The following is a 19,994-nucleotide window of genomic DNA, read 5'->3' as shown; positions in this document are numbered from 1 at the left end:
CAGCAGCTTTTTTTTTATGGATGCTTGTGATTAAAGCTAGCAGACACAACACTCCACTTTGACAATTATTGAACGTCTGACAACAGAAACTAGTCAATCTAGTTGTAAACAATTGTAAAAATCGTAGCTTTGATTTAAATTTTGTTGCCTGGATGATTATATTTTTACAGATAATGATGTAATTAAGAGAAACATGATGCCACTAATATAAAGTCTGTCTAATGAATATTAAAATGGGTTTGTATTTTCTACCTGATTGATTAACTGATCAGTTGTTGTCTCTTGTTTTCTCTGGTGCCTTTTTTTAGTGTGAAAGTTGGTACGTCAAAATGAAAACACAAAACACTAGTTCTATCTCGCACAGGCTCCGCCCTCTACTCTTGTCCAATCAAGCGCACATATTCAAACATAGCCGGCCTATCAGAGCGTGCACTGTCTGGATATGTGCGTCTCCCACAGTATAAAGGCAGCACACACCGCTGTCTGCTATCTGTCCTACACCGTCTTCAGTGAGCGGTGACTTGCCCCCTGTCTTTGCCGGTCAGGGTCAGTGTGGTTGGCGCTCATGCATCAGGGCTCCACCCACTGTATCCAGTAGAGGGCGGAGCCTGTGTGAGATAGAACAAAGGTTATGTATTATAACTATAGTTCTCGCTGAAGAGGGTGTAGGACAGCGGACACATATTCAGGTAGGCACGCCGTGATAGGCCGGCTATATTATGCAAAAGTTCGGTGGGCGAATACGTGCACGTAATTGGAGGAGAGTAGTACCCATAGAGTCCAGTAGAGGGCTCCGTTTGTGCTTATAGAACTACGGTTATGATCTCAACAAGCTAACAAAGGGCATTCACCATATGATGTTTATATTAAAACTATCTGAAGACTTAGTTACTGATGTCATGTGGGACCTGAACATAGCTTACTTATAACACGTAGATGTAGCCACTGTGACATCATCCATCGGTTTGTGGGCTACCGCTTTGAAGCCTCGGGTTTCGCCGTCCCCATCTTAACCAAACCACCAACAAATCTGTTTGATTGGGATGCTAATTTTGGCTAGCCGAAGAAAAGGCTCTTAACACTCTGAACACTAAAAATTCAAAGTCGACTCATCAAAGTGTCTGAGTAGAGTACAAACCAGTGCCGACCAAGGATTGTTTTTGGGGCTACCATCGCAAGTTGCCCTGCCCTACAGCATGCCCTGCTTTCTCGTCTATGGGACTCTAAATGAGAGCATCATTAACTAAATGAACGTCATGCTGTGTTGAAGAAGACTTGAAACTAGAGATTGAGACGACAAACTCCTTAGGAAAATGTTTACTGAGGAAATAAATCAAGTAGCTGTATTTCCAATAGACTGCTTTAATATTGGCTTATTTTTGCAAGTCGCCCCCTGCTGGACATTAGAAAGAAGTCCACTTGCAAAGCTTTTTTCCAGAATGTAAGAGACATTTCTTTGCAGTGGAGGCACATCAGAAGCTGCTAACACATTAAACACTTAAATTAGAGTAACATTGATTTTTGTCTGCAGAACGTGTTTTGTGCTTCACAACCAGACAAAATTGATCTGACTTCTGCTTCCCAATTTATTTCCTTGTGTAGGTACCACTACAGTCTCCGTCTAATTAAACCTCAGAGCTGCTTTTTTTTCAACATTATTTTATAATCTCATCTGGAGAAAACAACCGAGGTTTACAGCAGCAGGAACAGATATTTATGCTCACTCATATGATCTAAATATGTCTAAAGGCAGACATCTACTTCATGATTGTGTCGGCTGCCTTCATGGTTTCTTTTCTTCCCTGAAGTGTTCATTTTAGAAAACTGCAGGCTGTCAAAATGTACAGATGGATTCAGGTGGAAGGAAAATGGTAATAGAGCGTGAAAAAAACATATAGCGATGGAATGGCACAAACAATGCCTGAACTGTAATGTGTTATTACAGAAAACACTGCTAAATGTGAACACAGAAAGGCACAGTTATAAGGATTTGTGGTGTTGTCGGCCAGGCAGAGCATTATCACCAATGAGACTAGTTTTTTGTCTGACTGAGTTTAATACAATTTATATTCTGGTGGAAAAGTAGAAACAAAACAAGCTTTAAAAAGATTCTCTATAAACTATACGTTTCTGTCGTCTGTAGTTTACCCAGAGCAGAGAGCGAGCCACAGAGAGGCCGGAGACGTAAACAGCTGAGGTTTGTTTCCCAGATTCACTTTAAAGAGACACTTTCTCCTAAACAGGGAATTTGTCTATTTACAGGATTTCTAGGCTGTGTGTAGTAACCAATCAGACTCTTTCCTTATTTGTCAGCTTGAATCAACGGCTTAAAAATAGAAGAAAGGAGTACCTTGTGTAACAGCAGCACGGCTGAGGATGACTGACAAACACGTGTTCTGAACATGTCTGGAAGTTGTGATTTAATGTCAAATGCTGGAAAGAGCATGTGCTGTTTATTTGACATTTAAGTGTTCATAAAGGTTTTATTCTTACCATTTTTTTTACATTTTTACATCCACACAGGATTTTTATCTCCACAGATTCTACATAAAAATATAGAATCAGGAGGCACACGACCGGATTTCTGTACAGGAAGTGTACTGGTTTCCGTTTGTAGTACGCTTGTAGTCCAAGAAGTATTGACCAATCAACTATCAGCAGGCTTTAGTGTATGCAGGAAAAACAGAGCAAAAGCAGGTGGAACATAATCCCATCGATGGTCATGTGACGATGATTCAGATTCTTATTAATCTCTATAAACATCTGCAGCAAGTTCAGCTAACAATCTGTTCTACATCAAAAACTGGAGACAAATTCCCATGACGCCGTGTTGCCAAAGCCGTTCAGCGTTTAGATTTCCCGACTTCCTTGAATGCATCAGAAATGATGGATCTGCCCTCTGTAGTTTTCTTCTCTTCTTGAGGACAGACCTGAAAAAACTTCATGTTGTTCCTAATCTGCATCATGATGTTGTTCTTTCAGCAAACTGAAGAGTCGTTAATTAAAGTCAGTCACAAGAAAATCTGTTTCTGTTTGGGCTTCATCCCGCTGAAGTAAGCCAGAGTGCAGCCTCTGTGTAACTTACTGTTTACAGTGAAACTGAGACTCAGCACAGACAGATGAACGGGCGCTCCTCCGGGGGATGGGACGAACCGAGAGATGACAGCGTTTATTTAGCAGACACATCTGGACGGAGGATTTCACTTCACTTTGATCTGAACACACGGTCGCTTCTCAAGCTGCTAACTGGACTGTAAACAATGCAGCGCACGGAGAAGGACGTCTTGTCTGGAAGTCGCTGGCTACACCAGAATGCCTGCAAAATTCACCTTCACTTCCAGAGGCTGTATCGTTGTCAGACTGTAACCGATGGGTTCTGAGATTGGTGAAGATGTAACTATACATGTATGTAACTTACAATGTCGAGTTTCCTGCTACTTTTAAAAATTAAAGCTCCCATGAGGAGTTTTTTGATGTTTCTGAGACAGACTGAAATTTATTCTGATGACTCTACCTGACCTACAAAAGTAAACCAGCCCATCAGCGACAAGATTATTTCTATATGGTTATTTTTAATGCCAGAAACTGCTGGTGGGGGGTATTTGTCAGACGAAGCAATTCACTGCACACCGCCTTTGTTCACATTTTCCAGGATATAAATTTATAGTGAGTAATACATGTGACTGTTAAAGAAAGCATGAACAGGAAAAAATCAGCAAAGCGATAAGAGGTGCGGCTTTGTCCACAGGGGGCGCCAAAATTATGCTTATCCTGTTCAGGGTCGCGGGCGAGCTGGAGCCTATCCCAGCTGTCATTGTGCATGAGGTCACCTGTCAATCACAGGGCTGACACATAGAGACAGACAACATTTCATGCTCACATTCACACCTACAGGCAATTTAGAGTCACCAATGAACAGAGCATGTCTTTGGACTGTGGGAGGAAGCCGGAGTACCCGGAGGGAACCCACGCATGAACGGGGAGAACATGCAGAACAGAAAGGCCATCTTTGTCCAAACCAGGAGATAACAGCACTAACCACTGCTCCACCATGCAGCCCTGAACTAACATTATTTTACTTTTAAAAAATAGTCAAATCAATTAACTTATAAGCAATGTAATGCATTACAGCTGAATGTTATACACTCAAGGGTTTTTCTACAACCTTACTTGCTCTGGTGTGAGCGGAAGAATATGAGGGTTAACAAATTGGTTGTTTGAATGATATTATAGTTGAGTACGAATAAAAGAACAATTAAAACTTCTAAATAACAAAAATATAAACTTCTCGTAAAACAGAAGTATAATAAGAAGGCTTATTTCAGGAAATACCTATTGCCTAACAAAGATTTCCCTCCTGTAGATAACACAAAAAGGGCATCACTCCGTTTCTAATGAACGTTAAAATATTCTTTCTTAAATGGATTTTGAATTAACTGAAGGTAAATGTAGATTGTAAATATTTTAAAGGAAAAGCTGAAGAGGCCAGTTCCAACACATTTCTCCTCTCTGCTTCTGCTGTGTCACGCTGTCCTCATCTCGCTTCATCTCCTTTTCAACTGTGACCTTTGACCCCAGCACGACCCCTGTTTAATGTGACTTCCTGCAGGACGACAGCAGCAGCCAGGAGCAGTCAGATACTGCCAAGATTAACACACGCACACACACACACACACACACACACACACACACACACACACACACACACACACACATTTAGGACATCTTAAGAGCCTCCAGAGGAAGGAGTCTGTTACAAAAACAAACACAGTGACACATAGAAAACACTTTTGTTTTCACACAGTGAATTTTCATCTCCTGATCACCTGACTGATGTGTTTATTAATCTCCTAAAATCAACAAACACAAATAATAACTTACATTTAGCCAATCACAACATCACTTCATCCAGAGCTGAGGTAAAGAAACGGCAGCTGGACCGGAGTCTGCAGCTCAGGACTGAACTGCTCTAACTCAAAGTACCTCGTGGAAAAGCCTCAAAACTTTTGAGAAGGATTGGGATACCTTTACGAAAAATCCGGATGATCCTGATCCCAGCAGAGGCGGCAAAATAAGTTTAATTAGCTTGTAAAAATCCTCTCAAGACGTCTCCTCCTCCTCCTCATTAAAAATTCCCCGATCTGCTTAGGCCCCGCCCACTATGTACTACATTTCTCCTTTCGTAAAATTACAGCCGAAAACAAAACACGTCTCTGCCATCGTTTAGTGGTAACTTGTTGAAACTTAGCTAGCTTGAAATGTAGTAATTATGACGGTTACAGCTGACTCGCGCATCGTCGAAGCGGTTAAACTAAAAATAATAAATAAAAATAAAAATGAACACTTGGACATAAATCAGCATGATAAGAACTAACTATAATGGCAGAAACCATGTTGGAGAAAAATGTATTTGACGTGTATTTTGACTTTATAGTTTGACTGTTAACATGGAGGAGGCGGGCTTTATGACCTATACTGCAGCCAGTCAGCAGGGGGCGCTAGAGAGGGTTTGGCTTCACTTTTAGTGAGCTGTCATCCGTCCATCTTTTTATACAGTCTATGGTTGAACATAATGATACTCATAGCGTCACCCCGTCCATTAACGGGATTGGCTCCTTAGGTTTGTGACGTCTCTAACCTGCCAATCTGAACACGTGTTGTTCAGCCTGTCCTTGGTACACTGCAGGTTAAAAGCAGACAGGCCCAGCCGTGGAGATGATGCTGATGTTGTCCCTGATACGTCTTGTAGCACATGAAGAACACCACATGGAGATGTTTACAAGGTTAAACACTTGGTTTTCACTGGAGGGGGGCTTTAAAGTGTAAAACTGTGAGGAAATTTCAGTTTGTGTGGATTTTGGCGCCCCCTGTGGACAAAGTTTGTAGTAGTTAATACCCATTTAGGTATGAAAAGTCTGTATCTGGATCAGGTTTATGTAATCCAGTTTTACTTTGAAAAACCAGGACGAAAGTAAGATGGATTAACTGATCCTGGACAGCAAAAATGGGCTCTCCAAATGATCCAGATTAATCTTCTGGATTAACTTCTCATTACACCTACTGAGCACACTTTTCAACACCTGTTACACTGTGAACGCAGCACTGTTTTCTTTAGCAAAGGAAGGAGTAAATCTCCTGAAACTCTTTGTCTTGAGCAATGACAGCTAACCGCTAACTAACCCTTAGCATAATGAATCTGTCACAAAGCCCGGCATGCATCATCTATGACATTTGCCTGTGACTCGTGGCTTGGCAACAGATTGATTGATTGACAGACATGCAGGACATCCAGGAGTTTAATACAGACGCTTGGTGCTTTAATCTGGGTTAGGTGATAATTAGTGGGAAGGAGATAAAAGTCTACGTAAGTGCTGAAAATAATATTTTTACTGTTATTGTGGTAAAAACAAAGTTCCTTCAGTTGACACTTCCAGCATCGGAAAGGGAAGAATGAGGTTAAACTGCAACCACACACAGACCACAGAGTCATGCGCGCACACACACACACGCGCACACACACACACACACACACACACACACACACACACACACACCCTCTCTCTGAACCGCTGCTGCATGTGTTTGCACAGGGACACACACACTGAAGGAATGAGATCTTTTTAGTACACATTTAAAAGTTTTATAAAAATATTCTTTATCACATTCGTCACTGTGAATATATATTACATGAACATACTGTTTATCATTATGACAAGATGCTTCAACTGCCATTTGTTCCATGACCACAGAAGGTTCGACCACAATATAATATCTGTCCACCAATTAAATCATCCACCATGAAGATACAGTTAATAATTTATAAACTGCCATTTGTAACAATAATTTAATACTGTTGTGACGTTGTGTAATACTTCCACAGAGACAGGTCATTCTCTTTTTTATATATAAGCCGACAAAGGTTTTGACAGATGTTTTAGATCTTTAACACAAGTTGGGAGCATAATGTTTTTGTTAAATAACAGATGAGCTTACGGTTTCTTAACGATATGAAATTGTGACAACAACAATATAGTTCCTGTACATGCAACATGTAAACATTAGAGGTTGTTTCCCTTTATATTTATCCTCTTATAGCGAAGATGCAGACCTGCACAGATGCATGCGAATGGACAAAAAAACTGCCACTTTTAAAACCTGTGAAATTCTGTTCTTTAATCTGAATTCACTGCACAAACAAACGTATTCATGGAGGCAGAAGTAGACCAGCAACTCCTGTGTTCGCCAAGGTTAAATTACTGCTTTTGTCAATGGAGTCTGGTGGCTTTGAAGAGCGCGATGTAACGGATGTTTCTGGTTTCAAAAAAAGCATCTTACTCTGCAACAAAAAGGTCTATCTCTGTAGGAATCCTTTCTGTAATGTTGTCACACACTTAGAATAACAATCTGAGCCTGTCAGAGGAAAAAACAAGAACTCTTAGTGGACGGACATTTGCCTATAAATTACATTGCAGCGATTACAGCATGCTAATAGTTTCCCAAAGATTCACATGGAGTTCGGTCCATCAGATTCTCTCTATCATCCCCTGATTTCTGCTGACAGACCAAATATTTTTGTTATTTAGTTAGAGATGTAGCCCAGCGACGTGTCCATTATCATGAATATATGGACGACATGGAGGCCAGAGCCGTCTGATGAACATGGCCAGCACCTGTATTTACAACTGTGAACAGTGAACTTTTAAGGTGTCTATTGTCGGGAATAAATTGACAAGCCCTAAGCAGACAAACAGAATCGTACAGAAGCCCTAAGCGGACATGCATCCATACATTTTATTTACTTTGTTTTCCGTTGATAACGAGTAATTTGAGATCTCGACTTATTTATCTATAACAACGCTGCACCAGCGTGACACGACAGATGATCATAACTCGTATCCTCAGAGCTGCAGAAGCACAAAACAAACATAGAGACAGGCTTAACTTGTCTCATTAGTGTGGGCGATGGCAGCATGGCATGTCCTGCTCTCTAACATTACAGTGACCAGCCTGTTGTTCTGTTTTCTAAATTGAGAGACAATTATCCTGTTATCACGAGAAAACCAGCTTCGTGATCTCGAGATAAAAATGTGGAGATCTCGAGAAAACAACCCGAGAATTACTCGTTATCACGGAAAAACGGAGCAAATAAAGCTGAATCTGAATTCAGGGGCTGCATCCTTCAAAGGACGCGGCCTACAGAGGATCATCCGTAGCCTGTGTAGACGCTAAAGCCGAACTATAATGAGATGGTTCTACGGGGGATTTCCTGTTTGCGTCACCAGCTGTTCCCGCCCTTACCCTTGCGTCACCAAATGTGGCTCCTGACGCCTAGCAACAGGTAGCTAGCTGGCTAACTAGCTATCATCACTAACGTCACGTAACTTAACCTGTTATTTTCAAGATAATTTGTTTCAAGGTCCCTTTAGTTTTTCTAGCATTTGTATCGCAGCTATTTGATTGAGGCCATGTCTACACGTACACAGGTATTTTTCCCTCCTTTATTCCAAAGAAGCCCCCATCCAAACAATAAAACAGAAACGCTGTCATGGTGATGCCACAACAACAAGCTGCAATATAACCATCATGCAAAGAAGAAATAGAAAATTGCAGCCAATCAAAAGTCTGAAAAAATCTATTGCCGGAAGTAGTGCATCCCGACGCCTCTGTTCCTCAATACAGTGGACGAGTAACTGCACATATATGTGTCAACATGTAAAAAGTCCTGTTAGCAAGGTTAGAAGCATCACTGTCATTTTGCAAGGAACGTCGCCTCATTTGTGACGCCTCACGAAGGAGATAACGGCGCACAGCCTGACGTCACGAGCCAAAAATGTTGTTTACCCCGTCTACACGTTGGTTTTCTAAAAGTCTTCACCCTGGCCGGAGTTTCACAAAAGATCCGTTTTCAGTGACCTAAAATGGCGTGGACGAAAGGCCAAGAAAAAACAACGTTTTGAAAAAGACCCGTGTACGTGTGGACATGGCCTGAGTTGAAACCAAAAACATTGACATTTAAAGTGTATTTCTTGGTCGTTCAAGAGTTCGTCATCTCGTTTGATTGGCGCGCAATGAATCTCGGGATATGTTGGGCTGCGAAGGATACACCCAATGGATCCGAGCATCTGAAGGAGCCTTCGAATTGGGACAGCCTTCGACAATCGAAGGATGCAGCCCCTGGATTGGGACACAGCTGAAATGTGTGAATGCATGTCCGCTCAGGGCTTCCGTAGAATTGAGAATTCACCGTAACCATGTTATAATGGCTCACAAATGATTTTAAAAACATCAGTAAATGAATAAACCTTTTTTTTAATACTATTCTTTTTTCTGTGGGTTTGTTGATAAATTAGGAGCATTTGTCGACCTCAAACTGCACCTCAAATTTGACACCATTCCTATAAACCATAGAGGTGTAAACAGGACATTTACAGGTGAAAAATAGACGTCGAATCATTTCAGAGAAGAAAATGTTTTCAGTCTCCGACATGATGATGATGATGTAAACACAGATGGATGAACATCAGGACTTCAGTTAGTACAGGCAGGTTAGTTTTTGTTGGTCTCTTGTGCGTTCTCCACCTTTAATCTTTTGTTGTTCTCTTCGTCCGTCTCTGTCGTTTGGCTCCAATCTACCACCATTGCTATCACACAGCTGGGCTTCTTGTCACTGTCCACAGCTTTGTCTGAGTGTTTGTCATTTTGTACAAATAAAGGTTTGATAGTTTTTTCTTCAGTCTGTGTGATTAACTTTGTATTTTTCCCTGAAGCGTCTGTGTTTGAGTTGTTGAACGTGCTGGTGTGTGTGAGCAGCATCACCGTCGGCTGGCCGTTGTTTTCGTTGGTGGCGACCTCGTGGGAATCGGTGGTCGGGTTGCTCGGGCTGGCATTACCGCGGCGGCAGCAGCAGCACAGTATCCTGGCTACGGGCCTGAAGATGGCTAGGTAGAGGCCGCGGCGGGCGCTCTCGCTTACGAAGCAGTAGAGAGCGGGGTCGGCCACGCAGTTCAGGGAGGTCAGCAACAAGGACATGTGGTAGTAGTTAAATATTCCTAGAAAATATATTTAAAGGTTAAAAAGTTTGAATTACTACTCACTGGATTACTTCATAGAAAATATACTTTACCTGCGATGAAGTTGCAGTCCCGCTCCAGCAGGGTGCGCACTAACAGGAATACGTGGTAGGGGGAGAAGCAGACGAGGAAGATGAGGATGGTGCTGCTGACTAACTGCCGGACCCTCGTCTTCTGATCCGGCTGAGTCCCAGCGCTCCGACCCACAGCACGAAGGACACACAGGTAGCTGATCTGGGCAGGAAACACATGCATCAGGATTAAAGCTGGAGTTCAAATTTCCTTTAATTCATCTCTGAAAACATCAACATGTTGCAGTATTTTGGCCTATTTTATTTACACATTTAAACATTGTAAGAGAGCATTTTTAAAACGGTTATCCCACCGACAGGATGGCCAGCGGGAACATGAAGCCGATAGTGAAGCGGTAGTAGTTGATGGGATACTCCCACTTCTTCATGGGGTAATGCTCGAAGCACACCGACCGGTTCTTTTTGTCTTGGCTCAGCTCTTTATGTCGGAAGAAAACAACGCCCACAGCGATCTCCTTCAGCCAGATGATGATGCTGACAAGCCACGCTGCACGCATGGAGCGCAGAGACGTGAACCTGCACACAGAAACAGAGGTATACTTTGTATTAAATGAATGCTATTAAATTTTAACTTAATGTAAAAGTGGTGTATTATCATGCTGAATTAAAATGACCTTAAAGGATGCACGACAGCCAGGTAGCGATCCAGGCTGATGCAGCAGAGGAAACCGATGCTGATGTAGATGTTCTCGTAGAGCAGGAAGCCACAGAGCTGACACAACCACTCCCTGTGACGCCAGTCGTCATCCTGAAACAACGTCATCATCAAACGAGACTCCAGGTAGACGCACAAAACAGGTGGGTACTTTTACAACATAAAGAGGAAACAATTATATGCATAAAATAAAAGAATAAAAGTTCACTTTGTTAATGCTATCAGAAAGGTGGGGTCTGCATTTAAATTTACCACATTCCTTGTAACATCCCACATCACTTATAACATGTGGATAAGCAGCAGACTAATGTACACCGATCAGCCATAACATCATGCCTTATATTGTGTAGGTCGCCTTTTGCTGCCAAAACAGCCCTGACCCGTGGAGGCATGGACTCCACTCGTCCTCTGCAGGTGTGCCGAGGTAACTGGCACCAAGACGTGAGCAGCAGATCCTTTAAGTCCTGTAAGCTGCGAGGTGGGGCCTCCATGGATCGGACTTGTTTGTCCAGCACATCCCACAGACGCTCCATTGGATTGAGATCTGGGGAATCTGGAGGCAGAGTCAACACCTTGAACTCGTTGTTCCTGAAACCATTCCTGAACCATGTCTGCAGTGTGGCAGGGCGTATCATCCTGCTGAGAGAGGCCACTGCCATTAGGGAATACAGTTTCCATGAAGGGGTGGACTTGGTCTGTCACAATGTTTAGGAGGTGGTACGCGTCAAAGTTCATCCACATGAACGGCAGGACCCAAGGTTTCCCAGCAGAACATCGCCCAAAGCATCACACTGCCTCCGCCGGCTTGCCTTCTTCCCATAATGCATCCTGGTGCCATGTCTGGTGCCCAGGTGAGAGACGCACACGCACCCAGCCATCAACATGATGTAAAAGAAAATGTGATTCATCAGACCAGGCCGCCTTCTTCCATCGCTCCCTCTCGCGCACCAGTGAGCCTTGGTTGGCCATGACCATCTCGCCGGTTCACCTGTTTTCCTTCCTTGGACCACTTCTGGTCGGTCCTGACCGCTGCAGACCGAGAACACCCAACAAGAGCTGCAGGTTTGGAGATGCTCTGACTTCTCTGTCGTCTAGCCATCAAGTTTGGCCCTTGTCAAAGTCGGTCACATCCTTACGCTTGCTTCCTGCTTCTAACACGTCAACATCGAGGACAAAATGTTCACTTGCTGCCTAACATATCCCACCCACTGCAGAGGTCTACGCTCCTGTACTGCCCCTCTAGTTTTGAAGGTGTCTTGTAGTTATTACATTTTTGTTTCTCACAAAAACAATAACAATTGTCACATATTTGACCTTTGGCTTTACCTGAAAGATGTATTGCAGCCACAGAGGTAATGATGCCAGGTACAACAGATCAGACACAGTCAGGTTCATTAAATAAACTCCCAGCTCATTCTTCTGCTTCAGCTGCACAGCAGCGTGGTACAACGAGTACAGGTTGGAGGGAACGCCAATCTGAAACAAAGAGATCATTTCATGTGATTGTTTTTGTTCTCTGACAGTCGTTTTCAATAAATCATGCGACAATAAACGTGCACGGCAACTTGGGTACTCTACGGGTATTGTATTGTTAAAGTTCCTAGGAAATGTCCTAGGAAATGTTAACACAATTCATTGAAAAAAAGGCTTTAATAGACGACACCAACATCTTCGTGCGGCACCAAACAGATGTCCTGATATAGAGAAATAGAGGCGTGGCAGTATGCTGATTGCAGATCGCGGACACGCACCTGTCAATTTAGAACGGTTCTGATTTACATACGCACGGTGGTGAGAACAAAATTGGCCGGTACGCACGTGTCATAAATCCGACGGTGATTTTGCGCAAGTACTTATTTTTTGCGGAGAGTAAGAACATTTCTGCGCAGATATTAGTGAATGAGGCCCATTGGGTGCAGGCTCTGAGCAGTAATGTAATGTTAGCGAGAAGCTAATATACAATGTGCTAGCAAAACTAGTGTAAACTCTAGTGAATGATGTGTCTCGATCAGGATATATTTGGGGGCTGGAGTCTCTGGTTCACCTACGCCTGGGTTTCCAAATTAAGTCTACTGTGCACAACTGTCCAGCTACATAATCAGGCACACCACAGGGATCCTTCTTGTGTATTTGCAACACATTCTCAGGCCAAACTGATCAAATACCCACAGCTTTCATTTACTGTATGCAACATGAAGATTGCTTAAGCTGCAGTTTGCACAAATTAACCGAGTTTGTAATTTTAGCAGCAGAGCGTTTTTAGAGCAGGAACTTTCTGTCTTTCTAAATCTTGCTACGCAACAGTTTTCTGTGTCACACTGGCCTAAATTTGGAAGCAAACATTTTTCCATTAGTACTTTCATAAAGCTTTCAGACATCCAAACAGTTTATTTCAGGTGTTAGCGATGTGCACACACTTACCAGCAGCACGATGATGTACACACTGGAGAAGAGGTACTGGTGGATCTCATGGCTGATGGTGCAGTTCATCACGTCCTCCTCAGACATGTTGAGCACCATCTCACCCCACACACACTCGCACTACTTCACCTTTAACCTGCACACACTCACGTGAATGTTTTCAGACATGTTCACATTCACACTTAATGTAACCACACACACCCACACGCACAGATGTTCATGTTTGGAGCGCTCAGCGACGGCTTGAACTCGTCTCATCTGGTTTAATATTCTTCCTCTCTGATCGTGTCGTCCAGTTTAATGCGGTCGCTGTGGAACACAGAAGAGAATCATTTATTATATTTAGTGATTATAAACATGTTCTGTATATTAGAGGAAGTCTTAATCTTATTGCTAGATTTGGCACACAAAAATAAGCAGACTAAAACTTGCACAATCATGATTTAAGCAGCCCTCATTTAGGGCTTAATTTATAAGTCATTGTATGTTGCGAAAAAGCCAACCACAGCCAGTGCTGTCTGAGTTTCAGTCTTACTATAAGAGGCTTATGAGTTATTGACACAAAACTTTTCGTGACTTAAAACCACCCAAAAGGTAAACAAAGTAGCCCAAATTATTACAACCAGCCAACAAACATTTATACACAATTAATCAAATCAAAAGTCATTGAAACCCACCAAATCTGGTTCCACTGTCAAGTCATAGACCTACTGCTGTTATGCCTCCATCTTTGTTTACAGGCTGCCTTCTTATAAATCACCCTTTATTGTTCATGTGACTCTAAATTGGAGCATAATTTACCAAATGAACATCACGCTGTATTAAAGAAGACTTGAAAGTAGAGACTGAGACCATCAACTCATTAGGAAAATGTCCACTGAGGTTAGAAATCAAGAGAGAAGTAGGACCATTTTCTTACAGACATACAGTCTCACTTTTCTTGCTGGCAATTAGAAGGAATTCAGGTTCAAGTAGGGCTGCACAATTCATCAAACATTAATCCCGATCTTGACTTGTCTTTCCACGATTAAATTAAACATGATTGACGTCCGTTTAAAATGCTCTGTCCGTAGAAAACTCTGCTGCATATCAAATGAAACGCTCCCTAAACTAACAGCCGCATAGAAGAATCTGTAGGCAGGGACGTGGATTTCCGGGAAGGCAAGTGTTCTGGTTTCTGTTTCAACTACGCTTGTAGTCCAAGTAGTATTGACCAATCATGTATCAGCAGGCTGCGGCGTATGCAAGAAAATCAGTCCGTGAGAAGAGCAAAAGCAGGCGGAACGTATGATTTAGCTTCTTATTAATCTCTATAAACAGACATCTGCATGCTAACAGCTCACAATCTGTTCTAGATCTAAAATTTAACTAATGAATTCCCCTGACATAGTGTCACGAAAGCCGCTCAGCGTTCCGATTTCCCGACTCCTCGAATGCATCAGATCGATCCGACCTCCATTCAACAAACGAGCATTTTAAAAACATCCAGAACAGAGACGCTGCACAGAGACACCCGATCCACCCAACTCCCAAAGACGCACTGAAATTAGTAAATTCATGGGTTACTTTAAATTACCCATGATGCATCACACTCAAGTAAAGAACCTGATTTGAAGTTTGATGAAAAATGTGTACATGAGCCTGAATGCAGCACGAAATGGAGCTGAAAGTGTTGCTCTGTTTATTTAAATGTGCAAGTTCCTTAAAAAATGTTCCCTAAAATAATAAATAAATAATCATAATCTCAATATTGATAAAAATAAGCATGATTATCATTTTGGCCACAATCCTGCAGCCCTTCATTCAAGGCTTCACTTTTAAAACCGAGAGGCTACATCCGCTTCTTATGAACAGTCTCTGGTTCACCATTCGTCTTGGGCGTGTTAGCATGCTAACATTTGCCGATTTAATACAGCAGGGGTCTGTGGGAATTACTTTTTATATATATATATTTGGTGTTAAACTGCAATCAATTCTACTTCAGAGGTCCACAGAGTCAGTATTCCCGAAATCCATATAAAGTCGTCCTCACTGCCTCCACCCTGGAAAACAGTGACGCTGACAGATCACTGATCTACTCAGCAGCTCCCGAGGACACAGTCTACAGCAGCACACTTAACAGTTAAGCAAGACTAGAGGAAAATACGGTGGCCCTGAGAGCTCAACGCACAGCAACTTAAGAAAACACATGCGAATACACAAAACACAAGAAAATTAAGAAAACATCTCCATCAATTTGACAACACATGCGCAGCATTTAGAAAACGAGCAGCAAATAGAAAAACGCTGCAAATAGAAAAACGCAGCATCCATTACTTGTCAAGATATTTCATTTAAAAGTTTAAACCAACCTCAAACTGGTCACAGAGGAGAACAGCGGATCACAGATTCATAATCATGACCAGATTCTTTCAGGTCTCCTCTTCTAACTGTTTCTGAGGGTGGTTGAGAGAGAGATAAAAACACATTCACTTCCTGTTAAGACCACAAACACATCCTGTTTTTATAAGTGATTCCATTCTGTCATAGTTAAACCCTGCTATAAGCGTCCTCCTTATTAGCTGCTAATACAGATAATGACTAAAACAGAATGTATGGGAGATCTTTAACCTTCGGGAACTCAGATCTGATGGCTGCCTTCTTTTAAAACCTGCACAGCAGCTACAGAGAACAACCTCTGTAAACCGTGGCAGCAACAGCCCCTTGTAATGCACGTTTCTTACCATTAGCAGAGCTTCACCTGCACGCACAATAAAACCAGCTGCTCGCTGCATGATTCAGGGTTTTAATATCACAACACTAACGCTCATATCTTGATCGATCTGACATCTGTGGCCTCTTCCCACACTCTGACAGCTGCACTTTCACTCAAAACAAAGATGGTGAGATTCAGACTCATCGCATATGTATTTGTACAAGCTGTGATTTCCTGTTGACTCACTTCTGGAGAAGCTATAAGTTCATACATGAGTTAGAATGATTTGAATCAGTAAAAGCATTCACAGAAAAATCATAGGACTCAAACGAGGTGTCTCTCAGGGCCTGTGGTGCTGCCCTCCCATGTCAGGGGGCTCACAACAAACAAACAAAGAAAAGAAAGAAAGCTAGGACCTCCTCTCCAATGACTACTGACCATCACCTCGACCAAACTGAAAGCCACCGTCAGCTCAGGTTACCTCAGGGCTCATCTCTATTTACAGATTCTACCTAACAATGTAGACTCTGTAGGCGGGGGACCTGATTTTAGTACGGCAAGTGTTCTGGTGTTTGTAGTCAAAGTATTGACCAATCACGTATCAGCAGGCTGCAGCGTACGCAGGAAATCGTGTATCATGGAGCACTGAGGTTCAGCACTCATTTTAAAGCCCTCACTCATCACTGTTTGCTGTACGCACGTGTTGGATGGTCTGCTTTGTCCACACGTAGACTAAAACACTGGCGTATCTTAGGTATGCTTCCCTTGTACCTTCTAAACTACATCAGAAGAGTGCAGGAGCTTACAATCATCAGTCCCAGGACCTGTTCTTACTGTCAGGTCAGAACAGAAGTGGGGAAAAGGGCGTTTACGTTTGCTGCTCTCTATACCTGGAACAAATTACAAAAAGACCTGGAGCCAAGGAACGTGTCTCACTGGATGCTTTTAAGGTGCTCTTGAATAACTTGGAGGCAGACACATCGGGCTGTAGATGTTCTGCTTGAGATATCTATGATTGTGGTTGTTTTAGACAAAGTCTGACTGGTTTCACTTGTTATTTCATGTGTCACGGTTTGGGTAAAAATAAAATGGTAAAGGACCCAGGTGCAGACCTAGATATAAGATTTTATTCACAAAAGGCAAAAATGCAAAAACAAAATCTAGAATCCAACAAAAGACAAAACGGAAAACCAAATGGTCGAGTCAAGGTAAAAGAATAATCCAAAGGAAAAACTGGAAACACACACAACAACGGGGAGCCACGAGGGGACAGGGAAAATCCACAAGGATGACAAAAGTCCACAGGTAACATGACAAAGACAATGAACCAGCACAGAGACTAAATAAACTTAGGAGGTGAGGCTAATCAGACACAGGTGAGACAATCAAGGGGCAGGTGAAAACAATCAGGGCAGGGCACACAATCAAACAAGCGGGAAAGTGGATCAACACGAGAGGTGACAAAGTAAAACAGGAAATGATCTAACCAAAGAGACACAAGTGAAATACTAAACCAAACAGGACTAAATACTGACAAGAACACAGAATAAACTGAATACAAAACTAAACGATGAGAAGTCATAACAAGCGACAAAGTGACCAGGTGAAACAGCAAACAATATCTGAACCCCGAAATACAAATCAAAAACATAACTTAACTAGAATAATAACTTGTGACCTCATGTCTTTCTGTGTTATGTTTGTATGTATGGCTGTTTGTCTGAAATGTTGTTAATGTGCTGCTGCCTGTCTCGGCCAGGACACTCTTTCAAGTTTCAAGAGCTTTTTCCTGGTTGAATAAATAATTTTTAAAAAGGCAGCGCACCCAAAAAGAAGTCTTGGCTGCAAGTCCTCTGTCGCTGACTGCTGGCTACACCGGAATAACCGAAAGGTTCGCCGTCACTGCCCGAGGCGACATGCCGTCAGACGATATTGCCTCTGGGAGAGCCAGACCGATCCAAAGCTCTAAAAGGTGACATGAACAGAAGTGGATATTTGGCAGTGTGCCGACATCAATAAATCACTATTAGTGCAACCAAAGTGAAACTCTGCATTTGTCTTGTGTTACGTTCTTTTCTACTTTATATTTTGTGAGTCGATAAACCCCAGTGTTGCCTTCAATGTTCAGGCTTTTTGAACTATAACAATCTAACAGCTTGCTACAAGCATAAACGTACATGAAGTGCATGCACACAGTCAGAAAGTGTTTGTGTAACCTCAGACTCTGCACTGTAAAGTTTCAGGCTCAACTTCAGGGATGGAAGCGACACTTACACGTACGTGTGATTTAACTGTAAGTGCTTGTTCTGTCCATTGATGCCGTTTGAATAATTCAGTCTGTGAATGTGAGCTGGACTTATGAATAGCCTCTAAGTGCAGCGTTGCTTCGTCTGTGTGACCTGCAGCTCCGGTGTAACACGATCAGAGTGAGCGTGAAGCCTCCGAGTATAAACTGCTCCACATTTCTTTGCTTTGGCGACCCAGCATCTTTAGAATGGCTCCATAATAACACAGTGTAAAACCATTTAGAGCAGCTTTGACACCACACTCTGAAACCACAGGTATCATCTGTCCTCTCACACAGCCCGCTCTTCTGTGTGACTCACTCTCCTGCTGGTCTTCTACAGTCAGATTAAGGCACAGCTGGATAAACTGCACATTCCTTTAGAGTCAAGCTAACCCACACGTTTAACTCTTTTTCAACCAGGTGACTGAAATAAACCATAATTCATACACATGCGTTCGTGCAGGCTGTTTCATCTTGAACAAAAGGGCTGAAATTTCCTCTTGTAGAAAAACATATTTGCTTTGCTCACCTTCACCTGTTGACCCTCAGAGGTCGTCAGAGGCTGCAAAAATGCATCATTCAATCTGTAGGGAAGCATGTTGTACTTCCTGCACAATGATGCTTTTTGTCAGAGCTTGCTTATCACACGCACGAGATGTAAAGACACAAACTATTACATGGATAATATTTAAACAACGGCACAGAGGAGGGAGAGAACGAGAGCGCCCATATGAACAGAATCGCAGACACGAAAGGCAACTGTTCTGCTTTCCGTCTGAACTAAGCTTGTAGTCCGAGTAATATTGACCAATCACGTATCAGCTGGCAAAAGCAGGCGGAACGTAAAACGCTGTAATGCCCAGCTCCCATCAGTGACATCTGACGACGATTTAGCTTCTTATTAATCTCTATAAACAGACGTCTGCATGCTGACAGCTAACAATTTGTTCTAGATCTAAAATTTAACTTGAGATGAATTCGCTGTGTCATGAAAGCTGTTCAGCGATTTCCCGACTTCCTCGAATGCATCAGATTGATCCGACCTCCGTTCAGCAAGCGAGCATTTTGAAAGTTTTCTTCTCCTCTTGAGGACAGACCTGACAAAGCTTCAATTTTTACTTTTTAAAAATCTGCATCATGAAGGTGAAATTTCGGCAAAGGTAAGAGCCGTTAATATCAAGTAAATCACAAGAAAACAGTTTCTCTTTCTGTAACAATGCAGCGCGCAGAAAAAGTATTGACGGGAAGTCGATTGTCGCTTACCGCCTGGCACGTTCACCGGTGTCCCCAGAGGATACACCGTCTCAGACTACAGCCGATGGGATCAGAGATTGAGAAAGTTCCTAACTGAGTGAAACGACCCGGATCTGTTTCAGTCTCAGCCGCGACGAGAGTCGTTCAAATTCTGTAAATGATAAGGAAAGGAGCTTCCTTGCTTCCTTCATTATCTCCTTTAGGAAACACTGGACCATCCTTTACGAAAGGAGAGACGAAAATAACGACCCACAATTCCTTGTGGTTGCAACATTTAAAGTGACGCACCTCTCGGCGTTCACGGAAACACACATCAACATGACAGCAGACGGTAGATTTAGATTTAAATGGCAACTTGACTCGATTAAAAAGTTATTTTCACACAATCAAAATTATGATTCATGTGGATAAATACAAGAGGAGGTGAGACATATTCTAAATATGACAACATTTCTCTTCACCTTTGGTAACTTTTTATTTAATCCCCACCTCCAATCAATCAATCAAACTGTATTTGTGT

The 19,994-nt window shown here is 42.4% G+C and overlaps 1 protein-coding gene across 1 annotated transcript; it reads right to left on the bottom strand.

The window, feature by feature from the left end:
* Window positions 1-9,483: 9,483 nt before the first annotated feature.
* On the bottom strand, window positions 9,484-13,337 carry LOC138590888 (ovarian cancer G-protein coupled receptor 1). Its single transcript, XM_069661306.1, has 6 exons — window positions 13,239-13,337; window positions 12,144-12,293; window positions 10,777-10,910; window positions 10,456-10,678; window positions 10,124-10,304; window positions 9,484-10,049 (listed from the first exon to the last, which is right to left on the bottom strand). Exons 1-6 carry the CDS (start codon window positions 13,335-13,337, stop codon window positions 9,547-9,549), a joined length of 1,290 nt encoding a protein of 429 aa, XP_069517407.1. The 3' UTR covers window positions 9,484-9,546.
* Window positions 13,338-19,994: the final 6,657 nt, after the last annotated feature.

Source organism: Semicossyphus pulcher, unplaced genomic scaffold, assembly GCF_022749685.1.
Source record: "Semicossyphus pulcher isolate SPU_LCO1_2020_fin unplaced genomic scaffold, fSemPul1.0.p SCAF_14, whole genome shotgun sequence".
Lineage (NCBI taxonomy): Eukaryota > Metazoa > Chordata > Actinopteri > Labriformes > Labridae > Semicossyphus > Semicossyphus pulcher.
Note: the sequence above shows the minus strand (reverse complement) of the source record. Positions and strands in the feature narration are given on the sequence as shown.

Coding starts and splice junctions, on each gene's coding strand:
- LOC138590888 (XM_069661306.1), bottom strand. CDS start 13,337: ATGGTGCTCAACATGTCTGAGGAGGACGTGATGAACTGCACCATCAGC. Junction 12,294..13,238: donor TGTACATCATCGTGCTGCTG/GTAAGTGTGTGC, acceptor TCTTTGTTTCAG/ATTGGCGTTCCCTCCAACCT. Junction 10,305..10,455: donor TCCCGCTGGCCATCCTGTCG/GTGGGATAACCG, acceptor TTTCCTGCCCAG/ATCAGCTACCTGTGTGTCCT.